At 39.9% G+C, this 20,224-nt stretch overlaps 2 protein-coding genes across 6 annotated transcripts in view; one reads left to right on the top strand and one right to left on the bottom strand.

Moving 5' to 3' along the window:
- The window catches only part of glyr1 (glyoxylate reductase 1 homolog (Arabidopsis)), a 57,515-nt gene that overhangs the window by 24,245 nt on the left and 13,046 nt on the right, over positions 1–20,224 (top strand). The gene's annotated exons all lie outside the window — the stretch shown is intronic.
- csnk1da (casein kinase 1, delta a) overlaps positions 145–20,224 on the bottom strand; it is a 34,830-nt gene continuing 14,750 nt past the window's right edge. The window contains exons 2-10 of one of the 2 annotated variants that reach the window (XM_034309985.2): positions 19,028–19,138; positions 12,885–13,033; positions 11,620–11,848; positions 11,245–11,415; positions 10,645–10,793; positions 9,260–9,428; positions 7,354–7,466; positions 6,620–6,666; positions 145–2,052 (exon numbers count right to left, since the gene is read on the bottom strand). In XM_034309985.2, coding sequence (XP_034165876.1) covers positions 6,634–6,666; positions 7,354–7,466; positions 9,260–9,428; positions 10,645–10,793; positions 11,245–11,415; positions 11,620–11,848; positions 12,885–13,033; positions 19,028–19,138 — 1,124 coding nt within the window. In that variant the 3' untranslated portion in view covers positions 145–2,052; positions 6,620–6,633. The remainder of the gene's footprint in view (positions 2,053–6,619; positions 6,667–7,353; positions 7,467–9,259; positions 9,429–10,644; positions 10,794–11,244; positions 11,416–11,619; positions 11,849–12,884; positions 13,034–19,027; positions 19,139–20,224) is intronic. The other variant, XM_034309984.2, reaches the window with a different exon arrangement.

The following is a 20,224-nucleotide window of genomic DNA, read 5'->3' on the forward strand; positions in this document are numbered from 1 at the left end:
TGCTAATTATTATTTGGGGTAAAAGTAAAATTTATTTTTATATTTTTAGCCAGTTTAGTTCATTATGGATAAAAAAAAATGATGTACTTTGGACAAACCAGCTCTCTCGTGTATCCTGTTGGAAAAAATTCAACTCCTGAAACATACAAGTACTTATTAATTTATTTACACAATTTAAAATACACAAATACAGTGGCAATACAAATGAGGAGGAAAAAAAAATAAAACCTTCCCAAGCAGGAAGATTCCCATCATTCCATCGGATACAGCACAGTGTGGTGATTGGGTGGTGATGAAATCAGTCAAAAGGAGGGGGAGAAAAAAAAAAAAAAAAGAGAGAGAAGGAAAACCCAGAATCGCTCGATCCCAAAGTGTGCTCTCACTCGCACCGGCACAGGAGCCGCTTTTGTAAATATTAGTGAAGAAAGACTAACTTTTAAAATTTAAAAAAAAAAAAAAAGGCAACAAAATCCTTATCATCCCTCTAAACACTACAGTCTGCCCCACACACTACACACATACACACACACACACACACACAGAGACAAACAAGAGGCTACAGGGGGGGAAAAAAAGGGTACCTGGTGATCAACTACACGTCCTATATACATGACAACAGAATGAAGGAGTTTTCTCAGCACTACACCCCCCTTCCCGACTACAGAGAAACGCCTAAACACTCGACTACGGTCAAGAGCCTGCCGCTTTCCTTCCTACACTCCGAGCACCGTCCACAGTTTAGCCTAAAAGCCTGGGTAATGTTTAGCAAATAAAAAATTCAAATAGTTAAAAAGGAAAAAAAAAAAAAAAAAACAATAATAATTTGCTTAAAGGGCACAGATGACTTCATCTCTATCAAAGATCATCATCGTCGTCGTCATCGTCATCATCATAGCATTCAATCCCCAGACTCTTACATCATTAAACCGTTCCAAGAAGCCCAAATCAACATGCTTTAACACAAACGCACAACGTGGACACAAATCCCAAACCTCACACACGTCCATGTGATCGAGAAGAGAAAGAGAGAGAGAGAGAGAGAGAGAGAGAGAGAGAGAGAGAGAGCTGACTGCAGCAACGTGAATTTCACAGCTTCTGGGAATGCAAAGGGGGAAAAACAGACATGTACACACTAAAAATGTCAAAGAAGTCTGGTGCGACTGCGATCTGATCATTTTATTCACGCCTCGTAACAAATAATAAACTGCAAAGTCAAAACGCTGGTTATTCCCCACGACAGATCTGATCTAAAGTCGCAAAAACACAATCAACGGCTTGGATTTTTGCACAGATTTCCGCAAAAACGATTTACACGTCGTTACCAAACGAGAAAAACAAAAAAATTAACGCTATTATCTGTTGTCTACTCTCCACTTTCATCCACCTGGATTTTTTTTTTGCAAGAACTTTACAAACATTAACTCCCATGAATCAGCACACCCGCAGCTGGTGAAAACTGAGTTTAATCTTCGTTAATAAACGAGAAAAAAAAAAAATAAAGGATTAAAAAATTAAAATCAGAAACAGTTCAGAGAAACACAAGATCAATGGCTATCAGTAAGTACAGCTCCATCTGAAGCTGAGTGGAGGAATTTTTTTTTTTTTTTTTTTTTTGCGCTGTTCGTGATGGCTCCGCCCACTGCGCATGACTGACAGGCAGAGAAATGTCATTAACCCTCCCCCCTTCTGTCAAAGCCCCGCCCACTCCAGAGGTCTTCATAGATCAGAGTGAAAAAGCACGTGGAGACGACGTGCCTCAGCTGTTTGATTTGATTTCCAGTGTGGCTGCGTGAGAACGTGTGTGTGTGTGTGTGTGTGTGTGTGAGAGAGACAGAGAGAGAGACAGATAGAGAGAGAGAGAGACTGTGTGTGTGTGTGTGTGTGTGTGTGTCTCCGTCTCCCTCAGCGACAGTTTGTGTTAGTGTGTTGAGGAAAATAAAAGAAAAGTTGAGTCTGTGTGTGGCTTTGATTTGCTCAGGGTGACTGCGGCTGCGCAGACGCTCATCGAGGAACAGCAGACTGCAGGCCGCTCGGAGTGACGCGGGACAGAGCCTGATGGAACACAAACACACACACAGTCAGTGTTATCACACACACACACACACACACACACTAGTCAGTCTCACAGAAAGGCACAGAAACTACTGAGGATGAAAACTTTTTTTTTTTAATCCCTAAAATTCAGAAGTTGAAAAAGAAGCCATAAAGCTTGTTATTAACACTGAAGTGTTAGTGATACGGCTGCGGTTTTATTTCCATCAGCAGGGAGAGACGGATGGTGAGAGAAACATGGAAGAAGGAAGGAGGGAGAGCAAGAGAGGGAGGAAAATACAGATAAGGAGAGAGAAAGAATGAGAGAGAGAGAGAGAGAGAGAGAGAGAGAGAGATAGAGACAGAGAGACTCAACTAGAGAGAGCCGAGACAGAGAGAGAGAGAAAGAGAGAGAGAGAGACAGAGAGAGAGAGAGAGAGAGACAGAGAGAGAAAGTGAGATAGACGCAGGGAGAGAGACTGAGCTAGAGAGAAATTTGTGTAATTTTTTTTCTCCCCTCCAGGAAACACACACTGGGCCATTTCACACGTCCTCCACTAACAGGACGTGATCATTTTACAGAGTGTAGTACGCCCATGTGTACGTGTGAAACACGTCGCTGTTTATTAACATCTGGAGCTGATCAAAAACAGAAGGTATTTTTTCTAATAGTGGCCCATCATGAGAGAGTCATGAGAGAAGAGAAGCTGAGGAGGAGCAACCAGCACGTTTCCACCAACGTCTGAAGGAAAACTCAAGTTTCTGGAGGAGTTCCTGTTCCACTAAACACACTTCAGCAATCTCTCGTTGGTTAAATGGAGGTGGAGAGGCTCAGAAATTCTGTCCCTCTTGCATTCAGCTCATCAGTATGTCTCTAGAAAAGGAGCTACTCTGGAGCAGGAGCTAAAACAGTGGCAAGGCACTTCATCACGTCTTGCATGTCTCCCAGTGGACACCATTACAGAGGCATTCAAAAATAATCAGTCACGTATTAATTTTATGATAAAGAAGCAGAACAGGAATAAACTTACACATTTATGGACAAGTTAAAAAAATTATACAAAGCTTACTTACACACAGCATAAAGCAGTGCAGGTTTACACACAAGTGCGAAGCATGATGCCAGCAGCAGTACAGCAGAAAGAATAGTTTGCATGCACACTACACACACACACTACACACACCACACACACACACACACACACACACACACACACACACACACACACACACACACAGCATGCCAGAGAAAGACAAGGAGCCTCGTTTATGCGAAGACGGGAAACACATTGAGTATTTTCTAAAACATGACTGACAGTCCGGTGCAGGTGAATATTTTCAGGTAAGTGTTCACCCTCTCGTCAGGGGATCACGAGTCTGAAAATCTCAACGAATTCACCGCCATCTGTTACCACGAGCAAAGAGAACGAGAGGGCCGTGCTTTCTGGGCAGGAAGGACGGAATATTCTCTCTCTCTCTCACTCTCTCTCTCTCCTGTCAATCACAGCGACACTAGCCAATCGTGCCTGCCTGTGAGCTCGTGTATGTGTAAGAGGGCAGATAGAGCTTTCGTTCGAATGAGTTATGCTGCCCTGTGATGAAAAGATGGCTGCACGTGCACATGACAGCATCCTTTCATCTGAAGTCCTCGTGTGTGAAATTAGAAATTATTTCTATAACGTTAACAGTATGAACAGTTTGAAAAAAAAAAAAAAAAAAATTGCAATATAGTTAGATACTCAAACAGCTACTAAGGTTGAAGGTTGCGATTTAACAAATATATCACAATACTCAAAAATATTTCTACGATATGCGACATGTAGAACAATATTCATGTTTGCTAGAAAAACTGCCAGGAAGTTGTGTTAAAACCTGAATTTAACTATTTATTTAATATTCACAAAATAAGTTAAAGGTAAAGATGGAAAAATGAGTTCTGCATTTAACACGTAAAGATTAAAGATACAGTACAAAACTTAAGTCTGTATTTATTATTTTTGAACTATAAAAAGATAATGCAATTTTATTATGATATCAAAATTATATCGTCAACTGATTTTTTCGCTTGGATTCTTTGCAATTAAGGATTTATTTTAAAGCTGATTAAGTTTTCTTTACACATTTTGTACATTTCGGACCATCATAAGATTCCTGACGCAGCCCCATCAGTTTATAAACAAGGCCCCAGGTTTCAGTTCGCTCAAGCATGGGGTCGGTGAAGGCAAGCGCACTTTTAATCGTCGTACCTGCGTGATCAGGAGCGCTCGAGAAACGCACACCAAGCACGCAAGCAGGGATTAAAAGAAAAAAAAGCATCCGCACTCGAGCAGCTTGGCAGGGCTGTAGGCGAATAAAGCAGCACAAAGGGGTGTGAGAAAAGCACACGGATTAATCCTAGTCCTTCACTCCACCTCTACAACACCTCAGACACACTGCGTTCGGGAGCTCAATCCAATACGGATGTTCAGCATTTCATGTGGAATTATTTTACAACGTCGCTCTGTGACGTTCCCTAACTCGCTTTCAGAGAAAGGCTGCAGCTCGTAAGTTTAAAAGACATGACGAAACCTGATTAAGCGAGATTGTTACTTAAAAAGCTGAGTATGTTACTACAAAAAAAATAAAATAAAAAAAAGAGTCAGTTATGTGATGAGAACTCCAGATGGACATGTTTCGTGGCAGTCGCAGTAAGATATTAATATTACTGGAAGGATTCAGATCCAGCAGATGGGCTGGTGGAAATACAAGTCCATGTAGGGCCAAAACTCCAACAGCACACTGATTAATTTTCTGTTCCCACGCTATTTGTGCAACAAGAGATGCTTTAGAGTCTGTGTTTTTCTTTTTTTCTTTTTTAAATAGTGAGCACAAATTGTTGAATTGATGTCCTGTTATAGTCCCTACTTAATCTGCACTGGTATAAGGTCACATTTCCTTATTACAGCACAGCATCACAGTGATGCTGCATCATCATCATCTTCTTGCCAGTTTGAACTACGTCTCAAATCTTTTAGCTTTACTGAGTCCAGTAAATTTTAATAATTTAATAAAAAATAAATTAGTTAAATGAGCAAATAAGCTTTCTCAGCAAACGTCTTGTGGCGTTAAAGTCCTAGATAAGTCTGTTTGACAAAGCAAGTTTCTGTTGTAGTAGACTTATTATAATAATACCACAGCGCTGCTGAATTCTGGATTCTGATTGGTCAGATGATGATGTTTAATTTTCTACAACAGCGACTCTGACAGTAGTTCAGCTGCAAATCACAGGTTTGTATTAATGTCCGCTTTTTAATGCATTATCGTTTCTATAGTAACAGTTCATTGACAGGGACTTGAATGATGGAAGCGCCACAAACGGATTTAAAAAAATTTCTTTTTAACAAAGAAAAGATCTGGATTGATCGTTGATACGGTGAAGTTTTCAGTAAGGACACGTTTGTTTAACATTTCTGGAAGGAGTCTCCAGTGACAGCACTTTTCTGCAGGACAGAACAGTTCACATTTTTGCCGTTTCTCTGTAATGTGAAGAGCCGAAATTTCAAACTGTCTTCAAAAGCAGGAGAAAGGAAGAGACCCTCGCGAGGGAAAGACTGTTTACAGCTGCTCTAACACAAGTGAAAACAGGAACTGACTTGTTCACGAACTTTCCACGACGTTATATAAATATTATAATTTTTAAAAATGCTGTGGTATAAGAGGAATAAAACACTTGGGGACATGCTGCTACAGGAAAATAATCAATTTTGTAGTTGTAACAGTAACTCTGCTTCATCCCAACACCTTGTTGTTGATTATTTTCTTATAACAGCACAACAGAGCGTTTAATCACTCACATAAAAAAAACTGAACGTCACGGTTTATGTACAGACACAATCGCTAAGGTTTTGGTCTTTGTTTAAATCTTAACATTAAAACAAAACAAAAACAAAAAAAATGCCTTGTGGGTTATTGAGAGATAACTGATAACTGACATCTATTTATATAATTTATATAGTTCATCTAGTTATATCTATTTAACCAATTATTTAAAATTCGTTCTGATCCCGTTTTGTAAAAATATCACCACTCACCCTGACAAGAGCCACATTTTAGCCTTTAGTGCAGCAAATGATTTTATTTCCACTGTATTTTCCCCCATACGAGTCTTAGCGCAGGCAACAGATCCTAACAGGAAAAACAAGCCAAAGAAATGTCTTGCTTTCCACTCCCTTTACCTTAAGAGACAACTTGTGCAAAATTAAATTGCAAGAGAGATATTTGCCGTCTGAAGTTGGCTTCTTTAATTTTGCACTACCGTAGCAAAGATGATAAAGCTAACATTTACGGGAATATTACATTTAAGCTAACATTTACGGGAATATTACAGCTAGCAGATTAGCTATCGAGTGAACTGCCCAACAGTTCCAGCAGGCTTTTATTATTTATTAAAAGCCTCATTTTGTCTCTTTTCCCCCCTCCCAGCCTGATCGATTGCAAAAAAAAAAAAGGAAGTGCTAGGATTATACAGCGTGAGGGAGCGGGCAGGAAGTGTTTTTTACCGAGTGCAGGAAAACGCAGCCACACAAAATGGCAGCCGACTGTCACTCACCCGCTGCTGCCTCTCTACTTGCCGTGGAGATCGAAGGGAATGCTATTCTGAAGTGGGCGGGTTGGAGGAGGAGGAAGAGGAGGAGGAGGAGGGGGAAAGACATTGAGGATGTAAAGAAAACAATGGCAAGCACATTACAACACAGTGCTTTTGGTTGGAAATGGGAACCAAGAAATAAAGAGTTTTTGTTGGTTTTTTTTTTCCCCCAAACAGGAGAGATTTACGCAATTTGTCTGGTTTTTAAAGTAAAGCAAATAGCATGTCTCAACATGTATCGAATAGCAAAATACTAATTTAGAAAGACATTAGTTACATATCATAAACACGACTCTTACTCAAGTCTGTATCTTTTCTTCTATACGCTTCCTTTTTTAAGGCTTCTGTTGTTTAAAACTGCATTTTTAACTGGACGTGCTAGCAGCTAGTAAATTATATTAAAGCTCAGCACATAAACAGCATTGTAGCGCTCTCGCAAGGCTCCCTACCACTGTCTCCTCTATATAACACTTTTAAAAAATAAATAAATAAAAATAACAATGAGGGAAAACACCACATAAGGCTTTAATGTCACTCAGTTGTAACCGGAGGGCAAGGAAAACAAAGACAGGGAGCCACGGAAGAGCAGGAAGTAGCACTGTGGCCACAATTACAGCCAAACGGCAGCTTACACACCACTGATGACGGTAAAGCTCAGGGAGGGACGAAGGGAAGTGTGGCGCGAGCAGGAATCGTACCTGTGACGTGGACATTCGTGAGGTGTCCTGTCGGCCGGTCAGGTCAGAGGAGGAGATGTTCACCGGAGCGCCGCGGTGTAATCGCATGCTGACCTTCCTCTCACGCTCCATTCCTGAAAGTGTGTCAACGTTAGAGTGAAGTTAGTAAGAAGCACAGACTTTAATTAGGACAACAAAAGACAAGTCACGTTAAAATATCATGATATCTAAAGACATTTCTACGATACAAGATACGTATCGCGATATCCAAGTTTGTTAACAAAATGCCAGCAACACAGTCATGATGTATTTAAAAAATATGATAAAAATAATTTATTTTTATTTCTTGTCTAAAAAAAATACAAAGAGAAAAGATATTCATTTTCTCCCCCATTTTTAGAATTAAGTCAGTAAAAAGATTCGGTATAGAATTTTAATGTGTTTTAGTGTGTGAACTTTAAAAACCTCTCATGTTGAGTACCAGTGTTCAGGATTTTCTAGATTAGTAAATACTTTTGAATGCAGCGTCAGTTTTCAATTTGAGACGCAGCTCATGACAACAATCAGGACGACAGTGGAAAGTTTTAAAGAGATACAGAGCTCCTCAGCGTGTTTAATGTCACTGTGCATAAAATCGCCAAACATTTTACAGTTCGACTTGGAAACCTGATGCACAGGGATGTTTTGGCTCTGACGTGCCGTCTAGTCAATGTCAATGTTTTAAATCTCCTGGATGTACATAAAACACGCAGAAGTGTGTGTGTGTGTGTGTGTGTGTGAACAAAGCCAATCGCATTACCGCTGCTTCTGGATGTGCACGCAAAATCATGCGTCACGTATAAACCAGGCGGCTAAGTCAGGCCGCGTCACGCCACCCCATCGTAGATTATTTTCCTTTAACAACACAACACTTCCTACTAGACTGGTACGTCAGTGCGAGGAATGTTCCTTTGGTCTTTAGTCTCTTAAGTCACACGTACATGCGTTACTGACATCATTCATTGCTCAGATGCTACAGTAGTCCTTTATTATAAATCTGCGAGGGGGGAAGAGGAAAAAAAAAAAAAAAGAAAAGAGAGTAGCCAAGGCTTGTGGTTGTAGAAAATAAACCAGAACTAGAACTTTGAGTTCTGCTGTCTTCAGTTTATGTTCCTATGAAACAACCAATTGCAACACATTTACTGACGCACTACGCTTATGAACATGAGACACATGCAACAATAATATATGGGCTGGTTTTTAACATCAGTCCCCTGGTTACTTCCTCCATGTAATAAGGAACATCAGTTCGTCCCTCAGTGCAACACTGTGTGTCATGACTTCCTGTTTAGAGAGAACATGTGTAACTACTTTACCACTTCCTCTCAGCTGAGAACACAAACAAAAATCACAAGAACCCAGGGGAGACACTCTGCTGCTAACGAAAACCACAAATGCCACTGCCAACGCAGGAAATAAAGCTCGGTGGTGTAAAAGACGATGAAAACAAGACTTTCACACACTCCAGAGCTAGAGCAAATTCACACACATGGCATGAAATATTAACAACTGTCCAGTTTCCAGCTTGCTGCTGGTTAGAAAACATCAAAGTCTAAGCGAACGTTTTAAACTAGTTCGTAAAATAGCATATGGTTTGGGACGCAAGTGTAGAGAAAGTAGAATTTGGACTTTTGAATTTTGAACATTCAAAGTGTTTTATACACAGAAATTAAAAACTTGCATACAAGCAGGCAGCTTATTGTTGGCTATATAATTCCTGTACTACAAAATCTGTATAATGTTCCTCACTAGTCTAATTGCAGTATGCTTAATACTCTAGAAAATACGGTATTGGTGGCTTTTTTCCTCCACAAGACGATTTTTCCCCCAGTAATCTCCAAAATTAAGTTACTGATGCATGTTTATTTGGTCTGCTGAGCATTCTCACCTGTGTGTGAGGTGGGTGTGAGTGGAGCGGGTGGTGCTACGTCCTGTGTTCCTCTGGGTCTGCTGGAGGCCGACGGCATTCCTCTGGCTGCCGGATTCCTGCCGTGTCTCAAACGCTCCTCTCGATCCCTCCTCTCCCTCTCGGCATCCTCCACTGCTCTGTTCGCTCCCTAAAAAAAAAAAAAAACACACACGAAAAAACTGACTACAGCAAAAAAATAAATAAATAAATAAATAATCTCTCGGCCTGAGAGTCAAAGCTGTCAATCAACTCCTGTTTCTTAAAACTGCTGTGCTGTGGAGGAGCCTTTCCTTTCATCACAGACTTAAAATCCCAAAACACACTAAACAATATCAAAAAACAGTAAGCTACTATCAGTTTCCATGGTAACAAGGCTCACAGGATGTAGCCATGAATAGCTCGCAACGCTAAATGCTACACGCTACAGTCATCATTTACAATTCTGGATTCTGATTGGTCAGAAGGTTAACTTCCTGTAACAGCAGCTGTGACAGTAGAGCAGGTTTATATTAATGCACTCATTCTAACATGTTGATGCATTTTGTAAAGTGAGGCTTAATTAACATTTGTGGAAGGAGTCTCCAGTGTCAGTGCTTTGTAACAGTCAGAGGTGAAGCTGTAACTAAGTTTTCTGACAGCTTCAGGACAGAGGAGTTTATGCTTTGCAATTTATCACTATTATCACAAGCGGCATTTCTTTTCTTTCTTTTTTTTTTTTAATAAATAATGTACTAATTTGACTAACTAGTTTCACAGAACTTCTGCAACATTAAATTTAACTAGCTGTAACTAACTAGTTTCACAGATGGTCCACAAGATTTAATGTAAGTATATGTAACTAAATAGATTCACAGACATTCCACAAAAAATACATTTATCCATCTGTAACTAACTAGTTTCACAGCCGCTCCACAACAATAAATTAAATTTAACTAGCTGTAACTAACTAACGTTCCACAACATTAAATTTAAATTCACTTTTTCTAACACTATGGAAATTCTACTTCACGTCACAGACTGTCGTAAAAAGCACTACACTTCACTACACGTCGTACGGCGTATGATCGTGTACGTGACATAAAATTTGAATTTGAAATATCAACAGGTAAAAGTATGACTTTCTTTAAAAAACAGAAAATTGTAATCTTTGCCAAACTGCTGGGGTGTAAGAGAAATAAAACACTTCCGTATGTGTTTTTACAGGAAAATAACCAGCAATAATCGGCAACAGTCACTCGTAACACCACTGATTCCAGAGAAGCTGTGTTCCTTACACATACCACACCTTTTACACCCTTCAGACAGATTTAACCCAGCAATTAATTTAACAAAGCTACAGCGAAGTCTGGCCTGTGGATACGCACAAACTTCAGCATGTTCCAGTCGAACACGTAGTCGTAGGAGAATCCCTGTCTGTGGAAGAGGTTCCTGAAGAGCTGTCGCAGGTAGGAGTAGTCGGGCTTGTCGTCGAAGCGTAAGGAGCGGCAGAAGTTGAGGTACGTAGCGAACTCGGCTGTGAGAAGACAAAGAGGAAGGGCTCAAGCAAGAACTCACTGGCCGAGGAAGATTCGTATGAACGGAATGAAGCCTAGGGCTGTGTCTCAAATCACACACTATTCACCATCATATCAGTGTAGAAGATACTTATACATGAGGTCGTACGAGAGGTTGATTAAACACTAACTAATGAAAAAAAAAATGTGCTGTGGTCTCGTCACAACTCATCTAAACTAGCATTTGACATTAACGTTTCTTTTTTTTTTATGGAATACCTATAGCCAAGTTGGGAAGTATTACATAAAATCCCACTCATGAGAGATATCAGAAGGACCCTGCCTTCACTAAGCATCGATATATATATATATATACTGAGGCTGATCAAAAAAAAAAAAAAAAGCAAGAGACTTAAGACTACAAAAAAGTGTGTAGATTTGAGACAGGTCCTAATCACAACTAGAACCTACACGGGTATCCTTTGCACAGCACTTCGATGGGCGTGGACATCTTCTTCTCGCTGATCCGCTCGTACTTCTGCCTCTTGGTCGCAGCCTTTAGTCCTTGCCAGGGCAGAGAGCCAAGGTTGAAGTACATGAGCACGTAGCCGAGTGACTCCAGATCGTCTCTTCTGCTCTGCTCTGTGGGGGAAGAGAATAAAATGGGAAATGTGAACACAGTCAACGTAACCAATCAATCAAATGAATAAATAAATAAATGAATAAATTCCTCACTCAGTCGGGGATTTACTGTACATTTGGTCTGGTTCTTATTCTGGTTCTCTGTAAGAGGGGTGTGTGTGTGTGTGTGTGTGTGTGTGTGTGTGTGTGTGTGTGTGTGTGTACCTATGCCCAGATGTGTGTTGATGGAGGCGTAGCGGGCCGTGCCGGTCAGGTTCTTGTTCTCTCTGTACGGTATGTGCTGGTGTGTCCGAGCGTCTCTGTACTTCTTGGCCAGGCCGAAGTCGATGATGTAAACGAGGTTGCCTTTCTTCCCGAGGCCCATGAGGAAGTTATCAGGCTTCACGTCTCTGTGGATGAAGTTCTTCGAGTGGATGTACTCGATGCGGCTGATCTGAGACACACACACACACACAGTCATATTATAGATAACCTTTACTGCAAGTGTTTAATGTAGGCTTATTTCAGGTAAGCACATCAATCCTTTTCTCCACAATGTTATCTTAAATCAACTGAACATACAGAAATACAAGAGTCAAAGGTCATCTGGTGCTGTTTCAGAGAAAAGGACGACGTGCTAGCACCCAGTATGAACATGATCAGTGTGTTCCCTCGACACAAGAGCTGGTTCTTTCTCTTCTGAGCAGAACAACAATCTGACGGTGATCTTTAACCAAAAAAAAACCTGGGGCTTGGCGGCAGCGTCATTTAATCGCTGGCATTAAAATGAGACGTGAATATGAAAATGACTGCCAGTTTCAACAAACTAAATAGGAGCGGTATTGCTAATAATAACAAAATCTCCTCTGAGAAGCTACACGTCCAGAACAAACAGCTAAAAGCAATTCATAAGGACAAACACTTCTGACCAATCAGAATCGAAAACACACTCACAGCAGAACTGTGGAGGTCCCTGTGCTGTATATGACCAAATCTCCCACAAGTCCTTGCTACGGAGTGGCTTCGATACTGAACACCTTGTGTACTACGTAACTGTAAACTTCCCAAACCAGAAGCAGAGGACGCTGAATCACGCTGGCTCAGTCGGTGGAAATCAGGTAGGTGACTTGTATAAATAAAGCGCATCGTAAAAACATCCACGCCAATCAAGCGTATTAAACCGAAAAGGAAGAGACGGAGAAACTTGCGATGCAAATTCCAACACAAACGAAGCAATGATTCAATCAGTAACAGAACAAAAAACCTTTTATACTACAATCCCCTCGGGCATTTACAGCTCCATCAGTCACCTGATAAAAGAGGATCCACAAGCGCCAATGCAAAAGAGCCGAGAGAACAATACTCAGATCTGTGTAATATGAACACCAGTTCCTTCAGCAGTCACCTCACTACACAAGGCCTCTAATTAACAGCGTGAGTGTGTGTGTGTGTGTGTGTGTGTGTGTCAGCATGTGTGTGTGAGGATTTACCATCTGGTCAGCCAGGAGTAGAACAGTCTTGAGGCTGAATTTGCGGGAGCAGAAGTTGAACAGATCCTCCAGACTGGGGCCGAGGAGCTCCATCACCATCACGTTGTAATCTCCTTCAGCTCCGCACCATTTAATCGTCGGGATCCCCACTGCGCAAAAATAAATAAATAAATAAATAAATAAATAAACCGTTTACACAACCTTCTAAAGACCTTTCAGTGACTAGGCAGGTAATGATGCACCATGACCCATAAATTTGACATTGTGGAAATCAGCATTCTATTAGTTACGCATTACACAGTTTACACATTTTGAACACCAGAGGTCCCAATCTGTGCAACCCGCTGGTCACATGATCGCGTTCTTTCGTGGAGAGCCTGGACCATTAACGGGAATCATGTGCACTTGTGAAGTGACCGAGCCGCTCCGGATCACAATGACCGAAACGCGTTACAGGTCATATAGTTATATGACCATGTTATAATCGTCAGCCTGGGCATTTTAGCCGCCTTTGGAGCTCTATTTCCAGTTAAACTGGGCTGCTACTGTTCCAATCGATCATGTTCCCTGGGTCAGAGACATTGTTAATTTTGGGGAGCATTTAGTTTTAAAATATAGTGAACCTGTTGTATGTTCTGTCTACAATATTAAACCTCTGTTCGCTGCAATTTTTAATTTATTTAGTTTTATACAGACAAAAATGCACATTATTTAAGCATTGTTTATTATTCAGAAAAAAAGGAGTCTTTTCAGAAATAATTTTTCTTCATTCAAATTTTGTTCAAAATATTCGGAGAAACTAATTGAATCAAATTGTGACACCTGTAGCGTGAACTGAATTGCGACACAAGTGCATCGTTACATCCGTATTATTGACACACAAGCTGCAGATCAGCTGTGCGGTTTCATACGTCACTTTATTAGCCTATACCCCTTTATTAGGTGTCCAAAAATCGAAAGCATGTCACATTTTGAGCCATATTTTATGAAGCATTCTGTAAAACTTCATTTACTTTATTCATTCAAAATTGGTGCCAAAACAATCTAAATCTCAGTAATAATCAAGAACATGGCGAGATTTGGAAACGACTTAAAAATAGACCTAATCAATATAGTCAAAATCAGATCCTGAAAATCAGAGAAGCGATTTTAACTTCTGATGATCTGCAGAGCCCTAATCATGATGTGTAATGGTGAACTGTGAGCGGTTTCCGTTTAGATTTAGTAGTTACTTCACATAGCAAGATGTTTGTAAGTTTGCTCTTTGCTGCAAGAGCCATCAATAAAGCCTAGTCGTGTTTTTAATATCAGCTAAACATGCTAGCGAGAGATTGTGCTTAGAAAAGAGCTGGAATGGCACAATTATGATTAATTTACAAGTAAAATTAGACGAATTATGCTTTTCTGAGATATCATAGCTATTGTGATATTTTTATAAAACTTTTAAATATAATTCTGTACTATAACACCTTGAAGAACTGTGATGTAGTTTCATCCTATCGCCCAGCTCTACTTAAAATGCTGCAGTGAGGCAACAATCACAACATGGAAATCACACACATCTTCACAGGACTAAATCAGACTTTTCCGATGCACTGAAGGTGACCTTCTACACCACGGATAGAATGATGTACAGCGATGGAGGTGAGAAGGATGTTCGGTTAGAGGTCAGCAGCGTGATTAAGCGACATACGGAGGTCTGTATCGTAAAAACCATAAAAGTGCAGACCATAAAACACATCTATGGGTGACCTTGAAGGATACGCTGGGTAAAAAGATACAGGCCGGGGAAAAGAAGAAGAAGAAAAAAAAGCAACCAATTCAAAGAACACCATCACCTTCTCTGCTTATTAAAAAAAAAAAAAAAAAAAGTAAAGAAAGAAATGAAAAAGTAGCTAGTTTTACCAGACAATCATAATCACGTAACTTATTGATCTTTGTTAGAAATCTTACTCTAGCATTTAGTAGTAGTTTTTTTTCCCTCCAAAAATGACTCAAATGCAGATGCACTTTAGATTTTAAAGTAAATGTTACACTAAAGTCTTTTTGTTATACATAAAGGTCATTTCCATTGCTCTTCTGAAACATGTTTCGACAAAAATTTATAAAACCTAATAAAAACATACATGTAGTTAATTTAAGTATTTCATTTGTGATTAGTTGCTCGATGATCTTGAGTCTTGAATGAAATGCTGGGATTTGATTTTTGGTATTTCGTATTCTTGAAATATTCTAACCAGAAAAAAAAAAAGAAAAAAAAAAAAAAAAAAGATTGATTACTCGACTATAAAAATAATTGTTAGTTGCAGCTATAAGCCGTAAATAACAGTTATATTTCTGTTCCATCTCTAGACGACCGCACGGGTGATATTTAGGGAGAAGAGCAACAGACGGAAGAGCCATCAGCGCTCAGGGGGACTGCAGCTGACTGGTGTGTGTGTGTGTGTGTGTGTGTGTGTGTGTGTGTGTGTGTTAGAGAGAGAGAGAGAGAGAGAGAGAGAGAGAGAGAGAGAGAGAGAGCCAAATCTGGTCTTCGCCTTGTACAGTGTGGAGCTTTCGTCGCTCAGCAATTTTTCCTTCGTGCATCTTCGAGGTCAGCCCTTTCCGAGCGCGCTCAGAAGGATAAATATATCTCATCTCGGTCCGCTTCAGGCTTCCTGTTCTCCAGGAACCACACGCCGATGACTGAAGTCAGGAAATTGGCGTCTCCGTGAAGAACCCACGCGACGTGTCTATAAACTCGTCTCAGAAGGGTCTACGTCGTCTTATGCCTCCTTCCCAATAAGACAGATTTATCACAGAGGCACAAGGAAGATGTGTGTATAGTAGCCTCGTCCTGAGTTAAGTAAATTAAAGTGTTCATCATTCTGAGAAAAGCCACGGCCTCACGATTACCAACTGCAATGAGATCAGTTACATATCGTACTTTTAGCCCAGTGGTTCTCAAAGTGACGTCTGTGAAGCCCAGCCAGGCGTTAAATCATTTTATACCGCAGCGCAGCCGAATTCTCGTTTCTGATTACTTAGAAAGTGCGCTTTAGTTTTTATATAACAGCACGCCTCGGACACTAGCTCCGGCTTTAACATTTAACGACGGGTTTATATTACGTTATTGTTTCTACAGTAACAGCAACAGCAGATTTTTTTAAAAAAAACATGTAGTTTAACATTATAAAACATATAACTGTTGATGTGGTGCGTCAGAGAGCGAGAGAGAGGGAGAGAGAGATGTTAGTGATGGAACGACTGTTTATCGCTGCTATAACGTAAGTGAACACAGGAACTAACTTGTCTCTCTGATGCTCCAACACCATTAAATCTTAACTATAAACCGTTAACGATGACGTGTTCGTTAACAAATGAAACGCTGTAATAGTAATTGTGGTATAAGCAGAATAACACTCCTGACGGTCCTGTTACACACACACACACACACACACACACACACACACACACACACACACACACACACACACAGATCCACTTCACGTGGTGCCGTCACATGACCCTGGAGCGCATTGTTTCCGTATAACTGCACGGTCTGCCGTGGGTTGTTCCTGCTGAAAAACCTGATACCTGCAGCTTTAAGATCGACGAAAATAAACTGTCATTTATCCCGTAATAAGCGTTTCCTTTTCGCCCATTTTGTATCCTACACAAACTTTAATAACTTGCTGTGTGACTTCGTAGCAGAGCAACAAAACATTTTTCTTTGACGCATCTCAGCTTGGAAACAGATAAAGCTGTGAAAGTCTTTGCTCAAAAGAAAATGAAACAGCGTGTCGTTTATCAGGGCGACTTCGCTATAAAAGAATTCGGTAAATATCTCCGCTGCTGCTCACCACAGAGCACATGCACGCGTAGCCTGTATAACTTTATATTATTTTATCATGAGCTTAATTACATCTAATAACTGGCTACGTTGATTCAGTCCCAACTTCTGACAGCTAATTAATCCAAAACAGCTGACTAAATGTGAACGCTAGCGACTAACAGCTACAGCTAACTTTCTTTTTGTATGGGAGTGAACAAGAGTAGAGGAGGAAGCCCAGAATAGGAGGAGCAACTTCCTTCCTCTGTCTCACACACACACACACACACACACACACACACACACACACGCCATCTGGACTCAACCATTCATGTGATCCGTGTGGGGGAGGGATGAGAGAGGAGAAGAATGAAAGAGGAAAGAGGAAGGGAACAGGACAGACTTAAGAAATAGCGAGTTCAAAAATAATTTCAATATTTAACACTGAAAAATAAATTTATTCAGAAATTTTTTAAAAGATAACATACTAACCACAATATCTCAGAAAAGCATATCATGACAATTTATCACGATATCTATATTATAATTGTCATATCTCCCAGCTCTAACACACAGTAAATGTAGTTTGGTCACATTTACATGAACTGTGTGTGTGTGTGTGTGTGTGTGTGTGTAGTCGCCTCCTACACGACTGCACCACAGTAAAGTGACTGTAATAAGAATTAAAGCAAAATATCGTAGCGTAAAACCTTTCCTTGCGTGCATACGACATGCTGACCAACGCAGCGGCTGCAAAATCATCATCAACCGGTGAGAAAATAAAAAGTTACAGATTTCTACTGGAAAGGTAATGATTAGAAAACTATTAGAAAAATGACGCAGGATGAAAACTCTTCTGTGACTGAACACGCACACAACTCACTGAGCTAACGTTAGCCATTTGGTACTGTCAAGCTTCTTGTTGTCATGGTAACGTTTACTCTAAACACCGCTAGTGCTGTACACGTTCAGACGCCATACAACACGCATCTGTAGAAAGAGTGTCGGCAAAATATGTACACAGTTCAGAAAATTAATTAATCGGACTGACGACCATGTTGAGGAACAAGAGAGCGAGCGAGAGAGCGCGAGAGAGAACGAGAGCGAGCGCAAGCAAGAGGGGAGAGAAAGAGAGAGAGAGAGAGAGAGAGAGAGAGAGAGAGAGAGCATGTTTAAAACATAAGGAAAGAGAAAAAGGAAGGGGGGGGAGACCGAGAGAGAGAGAGAGAGAGTGTTTAAAAAAAAGGAAAGAGAGGAAGGAAGGAAGGAAGTGAGGGGGAGAGAGAGAGAGAGAGAGAGAGATTACACAAGTAGAAAAGTAGAAAGAGAAAAGAGGAAAAAAATAAAAAACAAATGCAAAAAAAAAACAGTAAGAACAGAGAGAGAGAGAGAATGACATGGAAGGAAAAGAAAGAAAACAGAAAGAGGAAGCAAGATAGACAATTGCGCGCGTGTGTGTGTGTGTGTGTGTGTGTGTGTGTGTGTGAGATTCCTCGCGCCTAATAACAAACTACAAATATCCTTTGGGATCCTCATTCATATTCATGGCACAGATTTACAGTCGGCGCTCGTGGAAGACGTGAAGGCAGAAACGTGGGAGAGAACCCTGACCTGTGACGGAAAATAAATCAAACTTTACACTACTTTAAATTAAATAAACACGTCTCCTTGCACATAAAGTCTTTTTTTTTTTCCTTTTAAGTACAAATGAATTAAAAAAAAGCTATTCTGGGGCACCTGCCATAACGCCCCGGACATCTGTTTCACCATCTACGTCAATTCTCTTATTTAAAAAAAACAAAACAAAAAAAAAAAAAAAACACGCTGAGACGTCTATATAAAAAAAAAAAACCCTGCACGCGTCACCACGTTGCTAGGTTACCGACACACGCTAACGACGACTCTTTGGGTGAAATGGAGTAATCATTGGGGGAAAAGGAGAGAATCCTCACTGACTACACCAGCTATTATTCACTATAAATAACAATTTTTAAAAAACCTGAAAATAAAGACTAATAATTAATTTGTCTACAAATTAGTGCTCCCTCTCGTCTCTGCACGGCATTATGGGATATGCAGGACAGCAAAGATTTAGATGAAGGCACCGTGACTCAGACATGACTCGATGCCTTCCTGCCTCCAAATACAGCCAAAAAAAACAGGCATTCATTTTCATCTTCCAGGGGGCGGAGCTACAGTCGACAAAGCAGTGGGCGGAGCTTCATGCAGCACTAAACGTGAACAGAGATTGATTTTATGTAAATGAGAAGCGAAGTAATTAATGAGAATGAGACGGGCGACACCAGTGTTTTCTGGGAAATCGGGAACTCACCTCCTCCTTGCATCATCTTGTAGATTTTGCTCTCGATGTGCAGCTGAGGATGTTTCGTCTTCACGCATTCTAGCTTGATGGCGACTTCCTCGCCGACCGAGATGTCCGTGCCTGAGGAGCAGAGAGAAAACAGGAAATCAATACGGATCATGTTGCTACAGGAAAGTAATCGACGATGAACAGGAGCTACTGAGGTTGATTATTTTTCAATAAAAGCGCTGAAGTGTTTTATTCCACTTACACTGCAGCAATTTGTCGAAAGTTAGACAACCGTACAAGCTGCTAATCTAGAAAATTCCACAACCAATCAGAATAGAGAATTAAACAGTGCTGTGATGTAAAGTAAAAAAAAAAAAACACAGCATGTCCTGTGAAATTAGCTCGGTCAGACGATATGGAAAAAAAACATCACGATATTTTAATATGGAGGTGTGGCAACACAACAAGAATATCATATCACGATACTCGAAGACATTTTTACGATAAACGATGTACCATAATTGCCAGCAATACAATAAAAAAAACTTTTACATTCACAACATCTACAAAATTCTTTAAACTGAAAAGAATCTAAAAAAAATCAATTCAAATCATTTTACAAGATTCAGGACAAAACTTTTACTCAAATCAGATAATGTCTAAGTTTTTAAGTTAAAAAGTTATTTTAAATTATAACTTAAAAACTTTAAGACGCCGCATAAAAAACCCTGTCTCTACAAAAATGAAGAATTTTAAAAAGGACAAAAAAAAAATCCTGGAAAAAAACGAACATTTACAATTTTAAGAATTCAGTACGAAATTTATCAAATCACCTGAGTTTGTAATTGAGTTTGAAAAAGGATACAAAAAAGATAGTGTGATTAGGGTTGGGTGATATGACGATATAATATTGGCATCGTGATCGATTTTTCATGATTTGCTTTTCTGAGATACGTGATATTATTAAAAATAATTACAAACTGACTGGAAGCTGCTGATGTGATGCTGAAATTTTGTATGCAGTCTTTGAAATTGTAAAAAACAAACAGATCGTGTGTTAATAAATAAAATTTTTTAAATATAAAAAAATATTTTTATAGACTAATTAAATTCAATATTATATGATAAAATAAAATTTTAAAAAGAAACACTGCTGTATTGTCTATATATCGTGCTACGCTTCATGTATTGCAGAAACGTAGCGAGACGTTATGGGCG

The sequence above is a fragment of the Pangasianodon hypophthalmus genome, chromosome 13, assembly GCF_027358585.1.
Source record: "Pangasianodon hypophthalmus isolate fPanHyp1 chromosome 13, fPanHyp1.pri, whole genome shotgun sequence".
NCBI classification, from domain to species: Eukaryota; Metazoa; Chordata; class Actinopteri; order Siluriformes; family Pangasiidae; genus Pangasianodon; species Pangasianodon hypophthalmus.